The 17,177-nt window shown below is 31.5% G+C and overlaps 2 protein-coding genes and 1 long non-coding RNA gene across 5 annotated transcripts; 2 read left to right on the top strand and 1 right to left on the bottom strand.

The window, feature by feature from the left end:
• On the top strand, positions 1,021-11,769 carry LOC109344457. 2 transcript variants are annotated; one of them, XM_019583269.1, is made up of 19 exons: positions 1,021-1,091; positions 2,448-2,535; positions 2,621-2,848; positions 3,213-3,299; positions 3,428-3,517; positions 3,601-3,727; positions 4,717-4,817; positions 5,378-5,546; positions 5,720-5,841; positions 6,595-6,723; positions 6,815-6,913; positions 7,013-7,070; positions 7,140-7,215; positions 7,297-7,426; positions 7,870-8,027; positions 8,571-8,643; positions 8,720-8,914; positions 10,644-10,737; positions 10,826-11,769. In XM_019583269.1, exons 2-19 carry the CDS (start codon positions 2,461-2,463, stop codon positions 11,686-11,688), a joined length of 2,874 nt encoding a protein of 957 aa, XP_019438814.1. In that variant the 5' UTR covers positions 1,021-1,091; positions 2,448-2,460; the 3' UTR covers positions 11,689-11,769. The 2 variants fall into 2 exon arrangements, with proteins under 2 accessions (XP_019438814.1, XP_019438815.1); XM_019583270.1 differs by lacking the exon at positions 1,021-1,091 and adding an exon at positions 1,231-1,742.
• Positions 12,034-14,258, bottom strand: LOC109344458 (two-component response regulator ORR26-like). 2 transcript variants are annotated; one of them, XM_019583272.1, is made up of 4 exons: positions 13,871-14,258; positions 13,276-13,390; positions 12,799-12,875; positions 12,034-12,712 (listed from the first exon to the last, which is right to left on the bottom strand). In XM_019583272.1, exons 2-4 carry the CDS (start codon positions 13,388-13,390, stop codon positions 12,206-12,208), a joined length of 699 nt encoding a protein of 232 aa, XP_019438817.1. In that variant the 5' UTR covers positions 13,871-14,258; the 3' UTR covers positions 12,034-12,205. The 2 variants fall into 2 exon arrangements, with proteins under 2 accessions (XP_019438817.1, XP_019438816.1); XM_019583271.1 differs by having other exon boundaries at positions 13,276-14,258.
• Positions 15,557-15,879, top strand: LOC109344461. The gene is made up of 2 exons (XR_002107332.1): positions 15,557-15,689; positions 15,840-15,879. It is a non-coding gene; the product is annotated as an uncharacterized LOC109344461 (long non-coding RNA).

Below are 17,177 nucleotides of genomic sequence, written 5' to 3'. Positions count from 1 at the left end.
TGAATTTCATATTGTTTCAATTATAAGAAAAACGCCTATAAATTTACCATTGCTAAACTTTTCAACATCACAAATTAATAATATATTGATCTAATAGTTAATATTCCACTAGACTCTCAGGTATTATACTATGTCAAGTGTTCAATTTTCGGAAGCAATAGTTATCGGAAGTGACAGTCAACAGATACAATGAAAATGATTAGTTCATTAATAGGATGAGTATTGATTATACAAAAAATATAACTTTTAATTGAAGTAATTTATAATATATCTATATCTATACTTCTATGCTATGTATAAAGGTAAAACATGCTATAACTATTACCATAGATTAATTTTTAATTATCAGTTTTGTCATTAATATTTTTTAATCACTACATAAAACATCATATAATACTAGGTAATCAATGTTAACACGATAACCATATATCATATCTTAAATTGAATATCTATACTACTAGAAAACACAAAATAAATACTCATCATGGTGTAATTTGTATTCTCCTATTTTATCATTCACATATTTTTATTTTCACAACAAAAATCATATAATCTTGTTTCAGATTTTTTATATTATTCTACAATAACTATTACCATGATATAATTTTCTCTTTCTTATTTTACATTTATCCATTTTTAATTTCTATAAAAAATATATTATCATATGTAACCACTACCAACATATTAATCACCTCATCACCTTAGTTTGAAAATTAAAATAAAGATAAATAAATATAATATAAAGTGTATCAAATAAAAATCACAATATAAATTACATTTAATAAAAAAATATTATGATTCATCAAAATAAAATACATAAAACTTAAATCTTTGATATGAAAAAAATAATAAATATAAAAAATATAACATGAAATACATTTAATTAATACATAAAACATTCTAATTCTCTAAAACAAAATATATAAAAATTGAATATTTAATTACATAAAATAAGAATGCGAATCGATAACCATGTTAAATAAATTTGCTCACTTAGAATGAGTCAAAAGTTGAGTGAGTGCATGAATGAGTAGTTTTATCTTCTTTCCTCAACAACTTTCTTTCTCTTTACACCAAAAACCTTCATTCAAGTAATCTCTTTCTTCTTTTTCTATTACCTTTATTTTCATCCTTTTCTATTCATAATAACTCATCAATTCTCTTCATCATCATATCAATAATCATTTCAATTTTATATGTTTATATCATCATCATCATCAATGCGGAAGAATGCATGTTTGATCACAATTTTGCATATATATTTCGGTTCTAGTGTTCTACCTTGTTTTTTCAATGTTTTAATATGTATCATTGTTATTATATTCTTATGTTTTTCACTATTTTAACATAATTAATCTTTTTTGTTGTTGTTGTTGTTGCACTTGACATGTTCTAGGTGACTGTTCATTTCAATTTTACAATTTTAGGATTTAAAATTAATTTTTGTATTGGGAATGACCCTGTCCGTCGGCTCGACTTCGTGAGATAAAAACTTGATTGTTGTTATATTGGTTTTTTGGAATTCAGATCCTCTCCAGTATTTGAGAGTTCATTACTGGTTGGGAGACTGTGACACGTGACAAAAAAAACAATGATTTTAAGTTATTTTTCAATAGAAAACTAAAAATAAAAAAAAAAAGATTCATTTCTCCTCATATTGCAGTATCGGACTCTCCAGTAATGAAGAGGAACTGAACTCGGTGTTTTGGTATGAGAATATTGCTTTCCCGGGTACTGTGAATGTAAGGAAATTAGAATTCAATTAGCATATGTTTGAAATGCCACAGAATATATTACATAGAGATGTTAAAATGTTGGTTTTCTATACTGAATGTCTTAGTAGTTCTTACTCCTTAAGGATCTAAGATGTCAACGACCAACTCTCTTAAAAGCTTAAGCTAGTATGCGAATAAATCGGCGGTTAAGATTTATTCATCCCTAGTAATTTCATAGATGTTTAACAGAAGTATCGGTTCGAATAATACTTAAAGTTTGAGGAATAAGTAAGTAGGACAACTTTAAGCATTCTGGTGCCTACTTACGAAATTTTACGATGGCTAAATGCACCTTTGCCTATTAACTTGAACCATTTTGAGCATAGTGTTGTTTATATTGAGGTATCTAAATATTCGGAATTGTTTTGTTCAATATGCTTTTGACTTACTAGCTCATAGTATCCATATTACTTGAGATCTTTTCCTTGATAATCAACTTGCATTAGTTCATTTATTATACTGTTAAAAAGCTTATAGCTTATGAACATTTGTATGCGATAAATCATATATCTTTTTTACTTGTTTTTCTTTTTGTTCTTTCTCAGTGCCTTTTCAATTTGTGTTAGTGTCCAACTTTCTCAGTGATTTGTTGGAAATATATATTTTACAATCTCGTCACTCTTCCATATCCGTGTCTTTGTTCTTAAAAGTAAACTTGATTCCATGTTGTAGCTAACTTGTGAGAATGGGGTGGGGAAACATTTACGTAAGGCGTGTCAGAGTATTCACAATGGCCTTAGTAGTATACCTCGATTATAAGGTAAGCTTCTTTGGTTGCTCAGGTGTTTTCTTGTTTTATTATTATGTATAAATAGGTCTACACATGCTTTTGTCTGTCCTCGTAGAGTGTACAATGGCGGAAGAAATGGACTAGCAAATCGGGACAAGATACATTGTGGGAGAAGGCTCATGAGCGTAATGCTAAGCGTGTTCTGAATTTAATATTAGAGATGGAAGGCTTGTGGGTGAAACTTGGGCAATATATGTCAACACGTGCTGACGTGCTTCCCCCAGCTTATATACGTCTATTGAAGCTTTTACAGGACTCGCTTCCTCCTCGGCCTTTGAAAGAGGTGTTTTATTTTTCAAAATGTTAATTTAAGAAATTGTTTTAGTTAATTTACTAAAGAATAGAAAATATGCTCCTGGGAAATGATTTATAGCATAAGGTTCTATGAAGAACAAAACTTCCCTCACATGAGCATTATAATTGTCTTTGTTTTCTGATTGGTTAGTAGAATAATTCCTAGTCTTCTGTACTCCAAACTGGTAATGACAATTACATTTCTTTTGATGAAAATAAAATTGTAAGTTTCAACTTCACAACCCAGGAACGAGAAAAAGGGCACCGTCATTTGCTAATCTCAATGGAAATTTCAACATTTTTGTTTAGTTTGTGTCAATAATAGACTTCTCAATCTAGTTTATATTTTCAAGGTTTATGACACAGTACAGAAAGAATTGGGGAAGTCAATGGGCGAGCTATTTGCTGATTTTGTCAATGAACCTTTGGCAACAGCATCAGTAAGATCTTGGTTTTACTTTTGCTAGTAGAAGTGATCCTATGACTTGGTCTAGAATCATTATAAATTAAATATTTTTCCTTGAGTGAGTTTAGTCAATTCTATTTGAGAGCCATTCATTTAATGCAGATAGCACAAGTCCACCGTGCAACTTTGCTCAACGGGCAGGAAGTGGTTGTTAAAGTTCAACACGATGGTATCAAAACAGTCATACTGGAGGTTTGCTTGTTTTATCCTTTGCTATGTATGGATATAAAGGTAAATGGAGGTTTGAAATGGTTTTTGGGCCTATGCTTTTTCAGGACTTAAAAAATGCCAAGTCAATTATTGATTGGATAGCACGGGCTGAACCGCAATATAACTTTAATCCTATGATTGACGAATGGTGCAAAGAGGCTCCTAAAGAACTTGACTTCAACCATGAAGCTGGTATTTTCAAATCTTCTCTAATTTTTGATGTAGTAGATCTAAATTTGTTTTCATAATTTTCTTTTGTGTATTCTCTTGGGGCTAGGTACTTGGATTATCAAGTACTTAGATCTTGTTACAATAACTAAGCCTAACTCCGCCCAAGAAGAAAGTTCACGAGGAGTAGCATTGCCTAAGTCATTATTAAGGACTCTTCGCTCATTTTCCCACAAATGTGGGACATAACAGATCTGTTGTAGTAAAAAATGTTTTAATGACTTCTTTTTGGTGTTTAGTACAGATATGTTGAGAAATTAGTGGGTACTAGTTATTAACAACTTATTTTCATTTTGATGAGTTTTCTATTTGTATCTTTGTTGAGGAGGATACCTTCTTCATCTTTCATCCCTTAATACATATTATTTTTCCTTTTATCTAGAATTGTAAACGTTGCTGTAAATAGAATGGATAGCAAATATTTTTTTATAATATAGAATTGACAACAATTGAGGAAGAGCCTCAATGCAATGGTAAGTTTGTTGCCTTGTGACCTGGAGGTGCCTAATTGAAAATCATCTTTTCGCTTTCAGGGGTAAGGTTAGGTACATTTGCCCTCCCCAAACCCCACCAAGTCAAAGCTTTGTACACTTGACCACAAAACAACTAGCTGGTGCCTTTGTTATGGCACCTAATTGGAACAGAATTGATTATATTTGTCACAAGTTGTGCCTAAACATAATCAACTACATATACATTTATAAGCCTTTGCCAATTTGACGCACGGCTTTCAAAACTATGTAACACTTCCAAAATTATGTAACACTTCCAAATAAATAAACCACAATTGTGGCCTTTGTTATGACTTATCCTCTTGTTTGTTTGTTTGTGTTTTGGTTAGTGTATGATTGTAACATCATTTCTATAGAATTGTGTTTGGAAATAGGCATGATTTGATTACATTATTTCCTTTGCTACAAGTTTGTCTCTTATTTACACTTCTGATTCTGTAGAAAACACTAGAACTGTGGCTAAAAATCTTGGCTGCAGAAACCAACCAGATGGAAATATGAATGCCAATCGAGTGAATGTCTTGATCCCAGATGTAATTCAGGTATCTTCTATCTAAATAATAATATGATTGAATATTTATAAACAATGGTGATGTTAGAAATAAGGCATCACAGCGTACTAATATCACAGAATACTAATGGAAAGATGTACGAAACAGCTGACCTTTTTTATTTGAAACCAATACCTGTTGGTGAGATTAATGGATATATTTTTTTATAATATATTTAATACATCCTTTTCTCTTTTGTTTCTTTAAAAAAGTTGTGAATTATAGCAGCAAATAATATCCACACCATTGGAAAATATAATTATCATTTAAATAATGATTAAGTTTATTTGTTGCAAAATATAATTATTACCAGGTTGCATAGTGCCTTTCATGATCAACCCCCAGACCTGGAAAGTCACATTCACATTTCTTTACATACTTCTTTGTGAGGGTAGAAGTGGCCTTTCATGTGCATGTAACTAATTACAATGAGTTTCTTTTGGTACCTGAAGTTTTTTTGGGGTTCAAATTAAATGTGTTCTGTTATCATTCTTTGATTTCCTTTTCTTGTGTAGTTTATCCTATTTATATGATCTTGTTTCCAATGCTAGTCCACAGAAAAAGTCCTTGTTTTAGAGTACATGGATGGCATTCGGTTGAATGATTTAGAATCATTAGATGCTTTTGGAGTTGATAAACAAAAGATTGTTGAGGAGATTACTCGGGCCTATGCCCATCAAATATATGTTGATGGGTTTTTCAATGGTGATCCTCATCCAGGTATACTTGCTCTCTGGCTGTCTGTGTATGTGCGCGCGCATGCTTGTGTGTATGCATGCAATGTGCATATGTATGCCATCCTTCAATTTTATGTAGAAGACTTCTAACTTTATCAAGGCTAAGTGAACTCTCTCTACTAATTTAATTTGGCCCCCTTATTGGAATCATTATAGGAAATTTTCTTGTGAGCAAGGAATCTCCACATCGTCCCATTTTACTTGACTTTGGGCTTACAAAGAAACTATCAAATACCATTAAGCAAGGACTTGCGAAGATGTTTTTGTCATCTATTGAGGTTGGTGCTGGTTTTTGTGTTTTTTCAGGGTTATATGTACAAAGTTACATACATTATAAATTTAGGTGTTATGATAATTGTTATGGGGCTCTGGCTTGAGCAGCAAGCCTATCCTAGCTTATTTTGGATTTTAAAGTGCGTGTTATTTCTCATGCTAAAGTTTTGATGAGATAGTCTTGTTCTTAGATATATTTATTTTGGTTTCAGTATTTCACCTATTAGTTATACCTCAGGACTAACTTCGATGTGATGTTTAAGCCACTCTTTCACAAATTCGGCTGCACTTTGATCTTCATGGACTCCATTTTTTTCTCATTCTTTTAATGAGAAAGTGAGCAGAACATGGTGGATGTTGATCTATGCGTTGTTCCCTCACATAATAGATTAAGTTTTGTTGAGTACTTTTGTTCTTTTAATGAGAAAGTGAGCAGAACATGGTGGTGGATGTTGATCGATTCGTTGTTCCAATGTTCCCTCACATAACAGATTAAGTTTTTAGTTGGGTGCTTTTGTTACACTAACATCATGGTTAAAACTTAAAAGTTCACATTTGCCAAGTGTATATGATTCAGTTACAAATTGTCATTGTAATTTCAATTTTTTTTTCAGTTTCATTTATACTTTTATAATTGTTTTTTACCTTTTGGTTTTACAGTTTTTTAGGATTGTTATTACTGATACGAGTTTCCCTTATTGGTTGATCCAAATGATCTTTGTAAATTTTGACCTACTAAGTAAACCTTTTTGTTATAGGGGGACCATGTTGCCCTTCTGTCTGCGTTTGCAGAAATGGGGCTCAAGTTGCGTTTAGACTTACCAGAGCAGGCAATGGAGGTAACAGCTGTATTCTTTCGTGCTACAACACCAGCAAATGAATCCTATGTAAGTATGCTTTAAGCTCCTGAAAATATGCTTTTGTTGCTTTTTCAGATTTAAGTTCTGTCTATTTCTGTTGTATTTTGTTGTTACTCAGAAATCAATGAAATCTTTGGCTGATCAAACAGCCAAAAATATGAAGGCTATACAGGAGAAAATGAACCTTGACAAAAAAGAAATGAAACGGTTTAATCCTGTGAGTTCCGATATAAATTTTCATGTTGTTTCCTGTTCCAAATTATGCTTCTGATTTCATTTTAGATACAGTGATATATGTATATATATATATTTTCAGGTTGATGCTTTTCCTGGTGATATTGTAATATTTGGAAGGGTTCTTAATCTCCTAAGAGGTCTGTTTCCCCCATTGTAATGCTTATTTGTTCCCCACAACCTAGTTTACTGACTTGACGTCGATGCAGGGCTTGCTGCCACGATGAACGTGCACATAGTATATATGGACATAATGAGACCATTTGCGGAATCAGTTTTAAGTGGGTGAGTCTTGATATTCTTGTTATGAATGTTATCTTCTACATGCTTGTCTCTTCTGTGGCTGAAGTGAGGTTCACTTGCCAGGTACATTGACAAAGGACCTTCAGTAAATGATAGATGGATTTTTGATTCACCAGTCCATTCTGATGTAGAAGCCAAGCTTCGTCAACTTTTGATTGAGCTGGGAAGTAATGATAAAATACTTGGAATCCAGGTGCATGTTGCTATTTGATAATTAATACACTCGTATACTGAAGCTTGAGATTGTTTACGTTTATGATTATTTTTCTTATTATGGAACATATACTTCTTAATAAGAGTCTTCATTATGTAGAATTTGAATACCGCTGAATATATTTCCAGTTAGAATATCTTTATAAGATTGACAAGGAGTATACATGTGACAATTTACTTTAATTATTATTCATTAGTGAATTTAGAGATACAGAAACCAATCTTGGGCCTTTAACTAGCGGATCCTTCGATTGATTTGTTGAGCTAAGTATTTCATCTTTTTGGCAGACTATTATTGGTTCACCTAAGAGATGTTATTCTTTCTTTATCATTGTTTTTGTTGATGCATTTGATGAGAAGAGTCAATCAAATAGCTCAAGTATGTGTTCAATTGTTTTAGTAAACTCTGTATAATCTCTTTAGGTATGTGCCTACAAAGATGGAGAGGTCATTATTGACACTGCTGCTGGAGTGCTTGGTAAATATGATCCGCGTCCGGTTAAGTCTGATAGCCTTTTCCCAGTGTTCTCTGTTACAAAGGGTATCACAGCAGGAATGATGCATTGGCTGGTTGACAATGGGTACGTTTTAAGATACTATGATCATAGATTTTGCAAATGCCTGAATTTTTTGCTTTAACTTGTTTATTAGACAAATAAGTTTTTTATCTTACATAGAAACTAGTACAAGCTGTGGGGATTTGCCGAGTTAGATTAGATGCTACAGAATATTATTGGTAAACTGATGCCAGTCTAATAGCTTATGCCTAGATAGATTTATCTCATTCATAGTCCTACCTTGAATTTTGCATTCTAATAGTCTTCTGACTTTTTCTTCAATTTTTATTCTTTCAACCACACTAACTTGATTGAAAAAGGTGAAAACTATTATTTCTGAATACCTTCTTTACAAGGTGAAAACTATTATTTCATAAAGACAGAATTGAAATAGTGAAAGTTATTTATACATTCTTCAAATCCATATAGGTGAGAAAACATTAGTTTTTGTATGGTGACTTTAACAAACACTTAAACTTTGTTTTATGCAGTCATACATATCTAACCATGTTTCCGGTTTTATGATTTCACTTGCGTTCGTCCTCATATTTGTTTATTATATTGCAGCAAACTAAGCCTTGGAGAGAATGTCGCAAATATTTGGCCAGGATTTGGATCGAATGGAAAGGATGCCATAAAGGTCAGATATTAACATTTTCTCTTAACTGAATTTCTGAATCTATCATTTATAATAAAGTTTTCATGTTCTGTTTCAGGTTCATCATGTGCTCAACCATGCATCTGGTTTGCACAATGCAATGGCAGACATAACTCGCGAAAACCCGCTACTGATGTCTGATTGGGATGAATGTTTAAATAGCATTTGCAAGTCAGTACCTGAGACTGAACCAGGCAAGGAGCAGATTTATCATTATGTGTCATTTGGCTGGTTGTGTGGTGGAATCATTGAGGTATGTCTTGTATATCAAAATTTGCTCTTCTAATAAATATTCTAATTCATTGCTTCATTAGAATCTCTGAAGAAAGTAGGGTAAAAAAGGAATTATATTTTTATGATGTTCTATTATCTATTTATCTATCTTATTCTTATATGTAAAAGGCAGTGTCTTGTTGAATTTGCCACATGGAACTTTAACTTTACCATTTGGAATTCCTTAAGGTTATATTTTATAAAAAATAGAACAAATTTATTGTTAGCAAAACACTAAAGTATGCCTCTGTCAGTTATAAAAAGTTTCTCTAATTGATTGTATCTTTCGGGCAATGTTTGTTTAATCGTACTCATAAATTCATGATCTATTCTATTATCTAACTATTTCACTAACAATTGGATATGTGTTTTGGAAAATCTTCCCATATTTCTTGTTCCTTGTATATTATATATGCCTGCAACCACTTATGCAAGGAGCATTCTTCTTCTAAGACTTCTTTACTTCCATGTATGGATGATTCTTCTGCTCCAATCTCTGTATGCCATCACAAAATTTCTTAATCTAAGTTGGCAACCTTGAATATGAATAATTGGTGCTCTCTTGTCTCTGTTTCAGTCAAGCATAAAGCATGATTTGTATCAGGAATCTCAATCTCTTGTCTCTATAGTAAGAAGTCAATCGCAATAAAAGACCGTCTTGGAATGTCCGTATCACTGTTGCCAAGTTCAGTTTCCTATTTTCACCATTGAGTAATAAATCATATCCACACCCACCTGTGTACTTGCCAATAACGACAATCAAACCTTAATCTCACTAGGTGGGGTCGGCAACTGTATATTTGTCATCAATTGCACTGTTCCACTTGTCGTTCATAAACCTCTTTTTGTATATGTGTCTCACTTTATTCAACTATGATGCGCTAGCCGTAACACTTCCATCCCAGACTAAGGCATCTTTTAGGTAGAAACCATATATCCATCTCACCCATAAACTATCCTCTCTTTTTTTCAGACACCAAAGGTCTTTAGCAAGAGCTTCTAGATTCCATCAACTAATATCCTTAACTCCAAGACCACCATGTTTCTTTTTCTGACATATATCAGTCCGGCTCACCAAAGATCTTGGTTTACCTGCCTTACCTCCATTCCATAAGAAATTCCTGCAGTGCCTTTCTATTTTCCGATGAGACTCTGGCATAACATATATTTGTGCCCGGTATACATGAAATCACAAGTCAAGACATGTGATTTTGAATTTCTCAATATTAACAATCTGTCATATTAATGACTTATTTGTTCTCAATACTTGCTAAAAAATCCTTCAACTTCCGACGACTTTCTCTTTCAATTTATTCTATTCAATACTTTTAATTTTAAATTTCTGATTATGCATTAAATTAAAGATTTTTTTTTTCAAAAAAAGTAAAAATTTAGTTTATTATTTAAAATTTACTTTTATTTATGTATGTATAATATTTTTATCTTTTTCTTTTACCTAGCATTGCATAGGTGATTTGTTAGTTAATAGAATGACACTTTCAAGTACTCTTGTTATGTTTGTAATGTTGTAAAATGCTATATACCATATAATAAGGTCATTTGTCAATAAATCTAAGTTAGGTATCTTTTCTGCATGTTGATGATAATAAGGATAGGATTTTATCCATGCATTGTACTATAATTGCAAGTAAAGTTTCCCAGCTACTAAGATTTCTATAATGTTCTAATAGTTTATTTGTATAAAACAGCACGCATCTGGCAAGAAATTCCAGGAGATCCTCGAAGAAGCTATAGTCCGTCCTCTCCATATTGAAGGAGAGCTGTATATAGGGATTCCCCCAGGTAACCATTTTTGTAGAGATATGTAATTTGTATTCAACATTTGATTTATTTGTTAATTGTAACTTTGCTTCATCGCTTCTATTTTTAGGGGTGGAATCACGTCTTGCAGCTCTGACCGTAGATACAGATGATTTACGCATGCTCTCAGCGATCAGCGGTCGCCCTGATCTTCCATCGAGCTTCCAGCCACAGCAAATTGCTCAAATTGCAACCACACTGCCATCTCTTTTCAATACACTGCATGCTCGCCGCGCAATCATACCAGCTGCTAATGGACATTTATCTGCCCGAGCACTTGCGCGTTACTATGCAGCCCTAGCTGATGGTGGCAAGATACCACCACCTCATTCTACAGCTTCAAAGCCAGCACTCGGAAGTCATCCCCACATCCCCAAATTATCTTCTCAGAAAGCCCCCAAAAATAGGAAATGTTTCGGACGGAAAGAAGTAATAATTTTGCCTACAACAGATATTTCTAAAGGTTACGAACAAGTCTCTCACGTCGAAGATTTCAAGGACAATAATGAAGACACAAGTAGTAACAAAGATAGCAACAAAATGGATAGCAATCCACGAACCCATGCTACTGACAACGTCTTCAGGAATCCTACCGTTATCGATGCATTCTTGGGTGCAGGTGAGTATGAGAATTTAACTTTGCCAAGTGGGGGTTTTGGACTAGGATTTAAGAGGTTTAGTTCTAAGGATGGATCATCCATTGCATTTGGTCATTCTGGAATAGGTGGATCAACAGGGTTTTGTGATGTTACACACAAATTTGCCATTGCTGTGACATTGAACAAGATGTCATTTGGAGGTGTCACTGGAAAAATTGTTCAATTAGTTTGTTCTGAGTTAAACATTCCTGTGCCAGATGATTTTCTTAGATTTGCAGTTAAGCAGAGTGGAACAGATTTGCAATTAAATATGGAGAGGCCTCTCATTAATTAAGGATGAATATTTTCTTTTTTTATCCCATTTTCCATCATAATTGTATTTAAGTATTGATCATTTATCATTTTGATATTGGTATAATAAATATATTAGTTATTTACTTTTTTTTGGGTTTTGTTTTGTTTTTTGGTCTCTAGTGTTGCCACATGTCTCTTTCTACAACAACAGTGGCTTATTTCAGAAACATAGGGCTTATTATATAGAATGATTAGATAAGCTCCACAATATGAGTTGAAAGAAATAAGCAAAATCATCAAAGTACAAGTAGGATTACAAGACAGGAAGTACTTGTTTAAAAGCTAAAGTATAACAGATCAGATTATTTTTAATCAACTTTGCATAAAAAGCTAAGATAATATCTTGCATTATAACTATATACTTCCATTGTCATAAGTTTACTGATCCTGATATAACTAGGGATATCTACATGTGACAAACGGTGTCATCATATCTAAGCTAAAGCTATGAAACATATAAACAGGTGAGCGAAGCGAATCCGCGAATGTCTGTGATGCTACTGTTGCGTTAACACATTGGGTGGGAGAAGCTGTAAAACAACTTGCACCAACATGTCCTGTTGTGCCTTCAGTGCATGGATCGTCTCCCTCAATTGACGAGTCTCGTTTCTGGTTGCAGCAATCTCTTGTCTCAGCTCTCCAATCTCGATTGACTCGTGCGAGACGCAGCTCGAAGATGCGAGAGTAACCAAGTCTTGTGTTGAACCAAGATTACTATTAACAGCATCCTTCAAAGGAGGAGTGTTCAGTAAGGTACCAATAACATCTGATAGGTCAGTTGGATCCTGATTATTGTCTTCCCACCATTGCAATAACACATCATCGACCAATGAATCAAGCCTTTCATCGGAATGCAATGTTGACATCGGCTTTTGTTGAACAGCATCGTTCTGATAAACAGGATCACTTGGAGAAACATTCTGAAATTGTCCACAACCAATTATGGAACCATTTTTATTCGGCACACAGCTGCTACTAATTCTTTTGAGAGAAAGCTTGTATTTCTGCAACAATCAAATGAATAAGTTACGAAGATTCGATGTAATAAAAAGGGTCAACTTATATTAAACTAAAGCATATAGAAAAGTACCTGAAGATGACTAGCCACATTCTCCTTTGTAAGCCTTTCATCATTCATGAAAGCAAGAATTTTTCTAGGTACAGCATCTGCAACCAGAATAAACAATATTATGAGGACACACATAATCACTTATATTCATGGCATGGTTAAATAATTACAACATAAGAAAGAGAAGAAAGAGAAATCAATAGAAGATCAGAAGTTAGCATCCTCATCAAGAAGAAAAAGAAAGAACATATTGTGGAATATCAATACTGTGTTGTTTTATACATGTAACCATAAATACTAAATGAACAACCTTTGTTATCAATGTTTATTGTCGGAAAAAGAACAAATTGTGGAGCTTATCTAATCATTCTAAAAAAACAAGATAACATGATAGTATAGAGAGGATATAAAAAAGATAAAAAGAAGAAGTGAGAGATAGAAAGAAGATAACAGAAATGTTGATAATAAAGAAAAGGGTAAGTGAAGAAGAAAACATACTCTCAATTCCTAAAAGATTAACAACATTAACAAATTTGCGGTGCAACTCTTCTGACCAAGTAAGTCGAGGCTTCTTGTTCTTCTTCTTCTCATGATCCTTATTCTTATTCATCATCTTTGAAAGAGAGAAGACAGAAGTTATAATTGAATGAAGAATAAATGTTTGTAAGAGAGACAATGAATAAGGAAAGAGTAAGTGTTGAATGAATGAATGAATGAATGAGTGAGAGTGTGTTGAAGTGACAACTATTTATATAATAATATCAATACAACTAACTATGTCATCAAATATATTGTGTTCGATCTTTCATTCTAATAATTGTTACACAAATCTTTTACCAACGTTATGTAACTAAATATTTATTCTTATTCCTAAAAACCATATCACTTATTTATTGCTTATAGATTCTTACAACAAATATTTATCATTACCATATATACTTAATTGAATTCTTTACAGCAATTATTACATGATAAATTCATTATAATTATTATTATTACAAGTAATAAAACAGTTTCTATGTCAAAAAATAAGCTTAAATTTCATTGAATCACTACAAGCTACAAAATCAACAATTTCAAACAAAATTCTTACATGGGTTCGGCGAAATCGAAAGAAACAAGCAAATGCTCAAATTGGTAACAAAAATGTTCATCATCTCAGAATCTGGAACATCCTTCAATGGCACCAAGGGTTCAATCTCAGACACCATGTTCGCCCGAAAAAATGACGACCCAGAAGCTCGCTTTGCGGCGGCAAAAGAAACACCACCACTACCATGCTGACGGTGACAAATCACATTCCCATTCAAGTTTTGAAGTGAAAACCCTAGATCTAGGTCACAGAATGAAGCTGAAATTTGGAGAAATGAGAAGTGTTCTATGAAATTGAGATCCACATCACAAATGGGTTTGCAAAAAATTTCCATTTTACAGAGTGAATAGATGAAAAATCAAATCTTGAAGGTGAATAGAAAGAAGAGAAAGGGAAAGAGAAAATGTTAACGTTATTTTACATTTGAAATTATAAGAATAACGTAAACATTTTAACTTTTTATATACTACAAATATTACAAATTCCTATAAGGTGCACTTTCTTACAAAAAAAGAAGAAAAGAAGTATTATTCTCGCACTACTTCAACCAATAAGCAAGGAACATCTAATTCCACTTAAGCAAAGTCTCAGAGTGTTGGTTCAAGTAGTATTTAATTCCTTTTAAGTAAGGTCTTGGATTTGACTCTTGTGGATATAAAAAATGTCGATGTGAGAGTTAACCTCACGTACCTATAGATGATCTCGGCTCGAACAGAATTGCCTCCAGTGCAAGGATACATGTGAGAAACAAAAAAAACCAATAATCAAGGAACTTATTTTTCGCATCCAACAATTACAAGTATCACTCAATAAAATCGAATCTTTGACTTTTGATATTTGTAAGGGTTTAGCATAATCTTATAAATTAGACCAATAATAGAAGCTGCTAATAATAATTTTACATTATAAATATTATATTAGGGAAAGAATAAAGAGTTATAAAGAATATTAACAAAATGTTGGTATAATGCTCTTCTTGTGTCATTCTTATTTTCAGCTTTTTGTTGTTAAATAAGAACATTTGTTTTTGTTAAATAAGAATCTTTGTTGTTATTAGCCAATAAAAAGTGAGGAAATAAATAAATGTTGGAGGAAAAAGGTAAATATTGTGGGACCCAAATAAGAATAAGGATGATGTTTGCTATTCTAAGAAAAAATATATGTTGTTCTTATTTCATAAGGAATTGTAATAAATTATAAAATAATGTTAAGACTTAAATAAGAATGAAACTTTTGTTTGGTGTCGGAGATGCTCTAATGGCAAACAACATCTTATTCTTATTCTTACAATGACAAACAATAAAATAAGACTAACATCTACTATTTTTTATAATGACAAATATTATTTTTATTGTTATTTAGGTCACATAACCTACCTCAACACTTTTATATTTTACAATAAATACAAAAAAATATTAAGAGTAGTTACTTATTTATTTATAAATAGATAATATAATTTTTTTTTTGTTGCTAGTAAGAATTGTTCTCATAAATAAAAAAATATAATTGATACCAAGAATTATTTTATAAATAATTTATAAATAAAAAAATATAATTGCTACAAAAAAACTTCTTATTTTTTTAAGAAAAACTAAAAATATGACGATGGAAAATAAAGTAAGAATTTTTTTATTGTAATATTTTTATTTCCTTAGCTAGGATATCAAAATAAGACCTATCGTTTCTGCTTAAACCACAGCTCTGTCGTTTTAACTTCTTATTCCCATTTCGCGTTGTCGTTTTGTAATCAGACTCTTCTTTATGTGAAAAAACTCAGTCAACGTTTCGTCACGCGTTTCTTCTCTCACGTTTTTCTTAGGTATCTCATTCTTTTTTTCCTTCAAATTTCGTTTAATCCATCTCTAACTATAAATAAATTATACACTGTAAGTGAAATTCATGTGTTCAATTTTTGTTTTTATATATTTTAGGTTTTGGATTTGATTTGAATTTATTTTTGTTATTGCAGGTTGGGATTAGATGTTTATGTTATGTCATGTGGAAATTAGGTAATGTGTGTTTCTCATTCTGCAAGCAACCTTATATGTTTTATGTTTTATGTTTTATGTTATTCTTTATGACTTTTAGGGTTTTATTTGTTTAAGATTGGATAATAAGTGATTATTGTGCTATGTAAACAATTGATTAAGTTTTAATAGATTTTGGTTCAGGTTAGAGTCTATTAGTGTTTGCTTCAAATCTTAATCATCCATTTTTACTTTAAAATCTATTCATGTTAATCAGGAGCTGCTCTTAAGCAGATTCTTATTATGATGAGAAAATTCATTATTTTGATATGTTAAATGTTTGACTTTCATTAGCATTATACATATCAACAGAATCATCAAAACTATTACATTCCTTTTCATCATCTAATATTATTAAGTTTCAAAATACTTGTATCAACTTAATAACTGACTGAATTGAATTATAAACATTTTTACTTAGAATTTAGCTCAAAATATATTTATTTATTTGATCAAGAATTTCAATAGTTGATGCAAGTATTTCCTTGTTTATAAAAACACTTCATTCTTTTAGTGATCTTGTAGATTTAGATAACTACTTTGAAGTTTGAACTATGACGTCTATTGAGTTATCAAAGTATATATCATAGGTAGGGAATGATAGTTTTGACTTTTGAGAATTGTTAAGAAAAAATAAATAATATAACTTTAATTAATACAGATCAATGTTATTATATTTTTTGTGCGAGTGAATATGTGCAATTACAAATAGTTTATTTATTACAAATTGTATTATAATATTTTTATAATATGTGCAATCTTCATCCATACAATTTTTATACAAGAATATTTTAATGATATACAAGGAATAATAGATGACACATAAAATAATTAAAAAATAATATTTAGTGTGAATGTGTTAAGATCTGTTCAAGTGTGTAATTACTACATGTTTCATTTACTATATTTAAAATATTTTTTCAAAGTTTCATAACAACTTTAATACATAAGTTTAAAGTAGAAACTAAATCATCATAATTAATGCTCCAAATTCCTTAATTTTAGGAAACAAAACATTTGAGAACTATCAAGTTTTCTTCTAATCAGTAATAAAAAGGATTATTTATATAAAATAAATTAAATATCAACATATTTCTTTATTAATTGTAATATCATAGCTCATTTTATTAATAGTAAGATTGAATTCCTCATATTAAAGTTTTAAAAAATAATTAAAATATATTAATTAAGAATGTTTTAAGATCTAGTGATCTTCTAGGAACCTAAGGATTTTGAATTATCTACCTTTCTTCTAATTAGTATTAAAATATTATTATTTT

This window comes from Lupinus angustifolius, chromosome LG03 (genome assembly GCF_001865875.1).
Source record: "Lupinus angustifolius cultivar Tanjil chromosome LG03, LupAngTanjil_v1.0, whole genome shotgun sequence".
Classification (NCBI taxonomy): Eukaryota; Viridiplantae; Streptophyta; class Magnoliopsida; order Fabales; family Fabaceae; genus Lupinus; species Lupinus angustifolius.
Note: the sequence above shows the minus strand (reverse complement) of the source record. Positions and strands in the feature narration are given on the sequence as shown.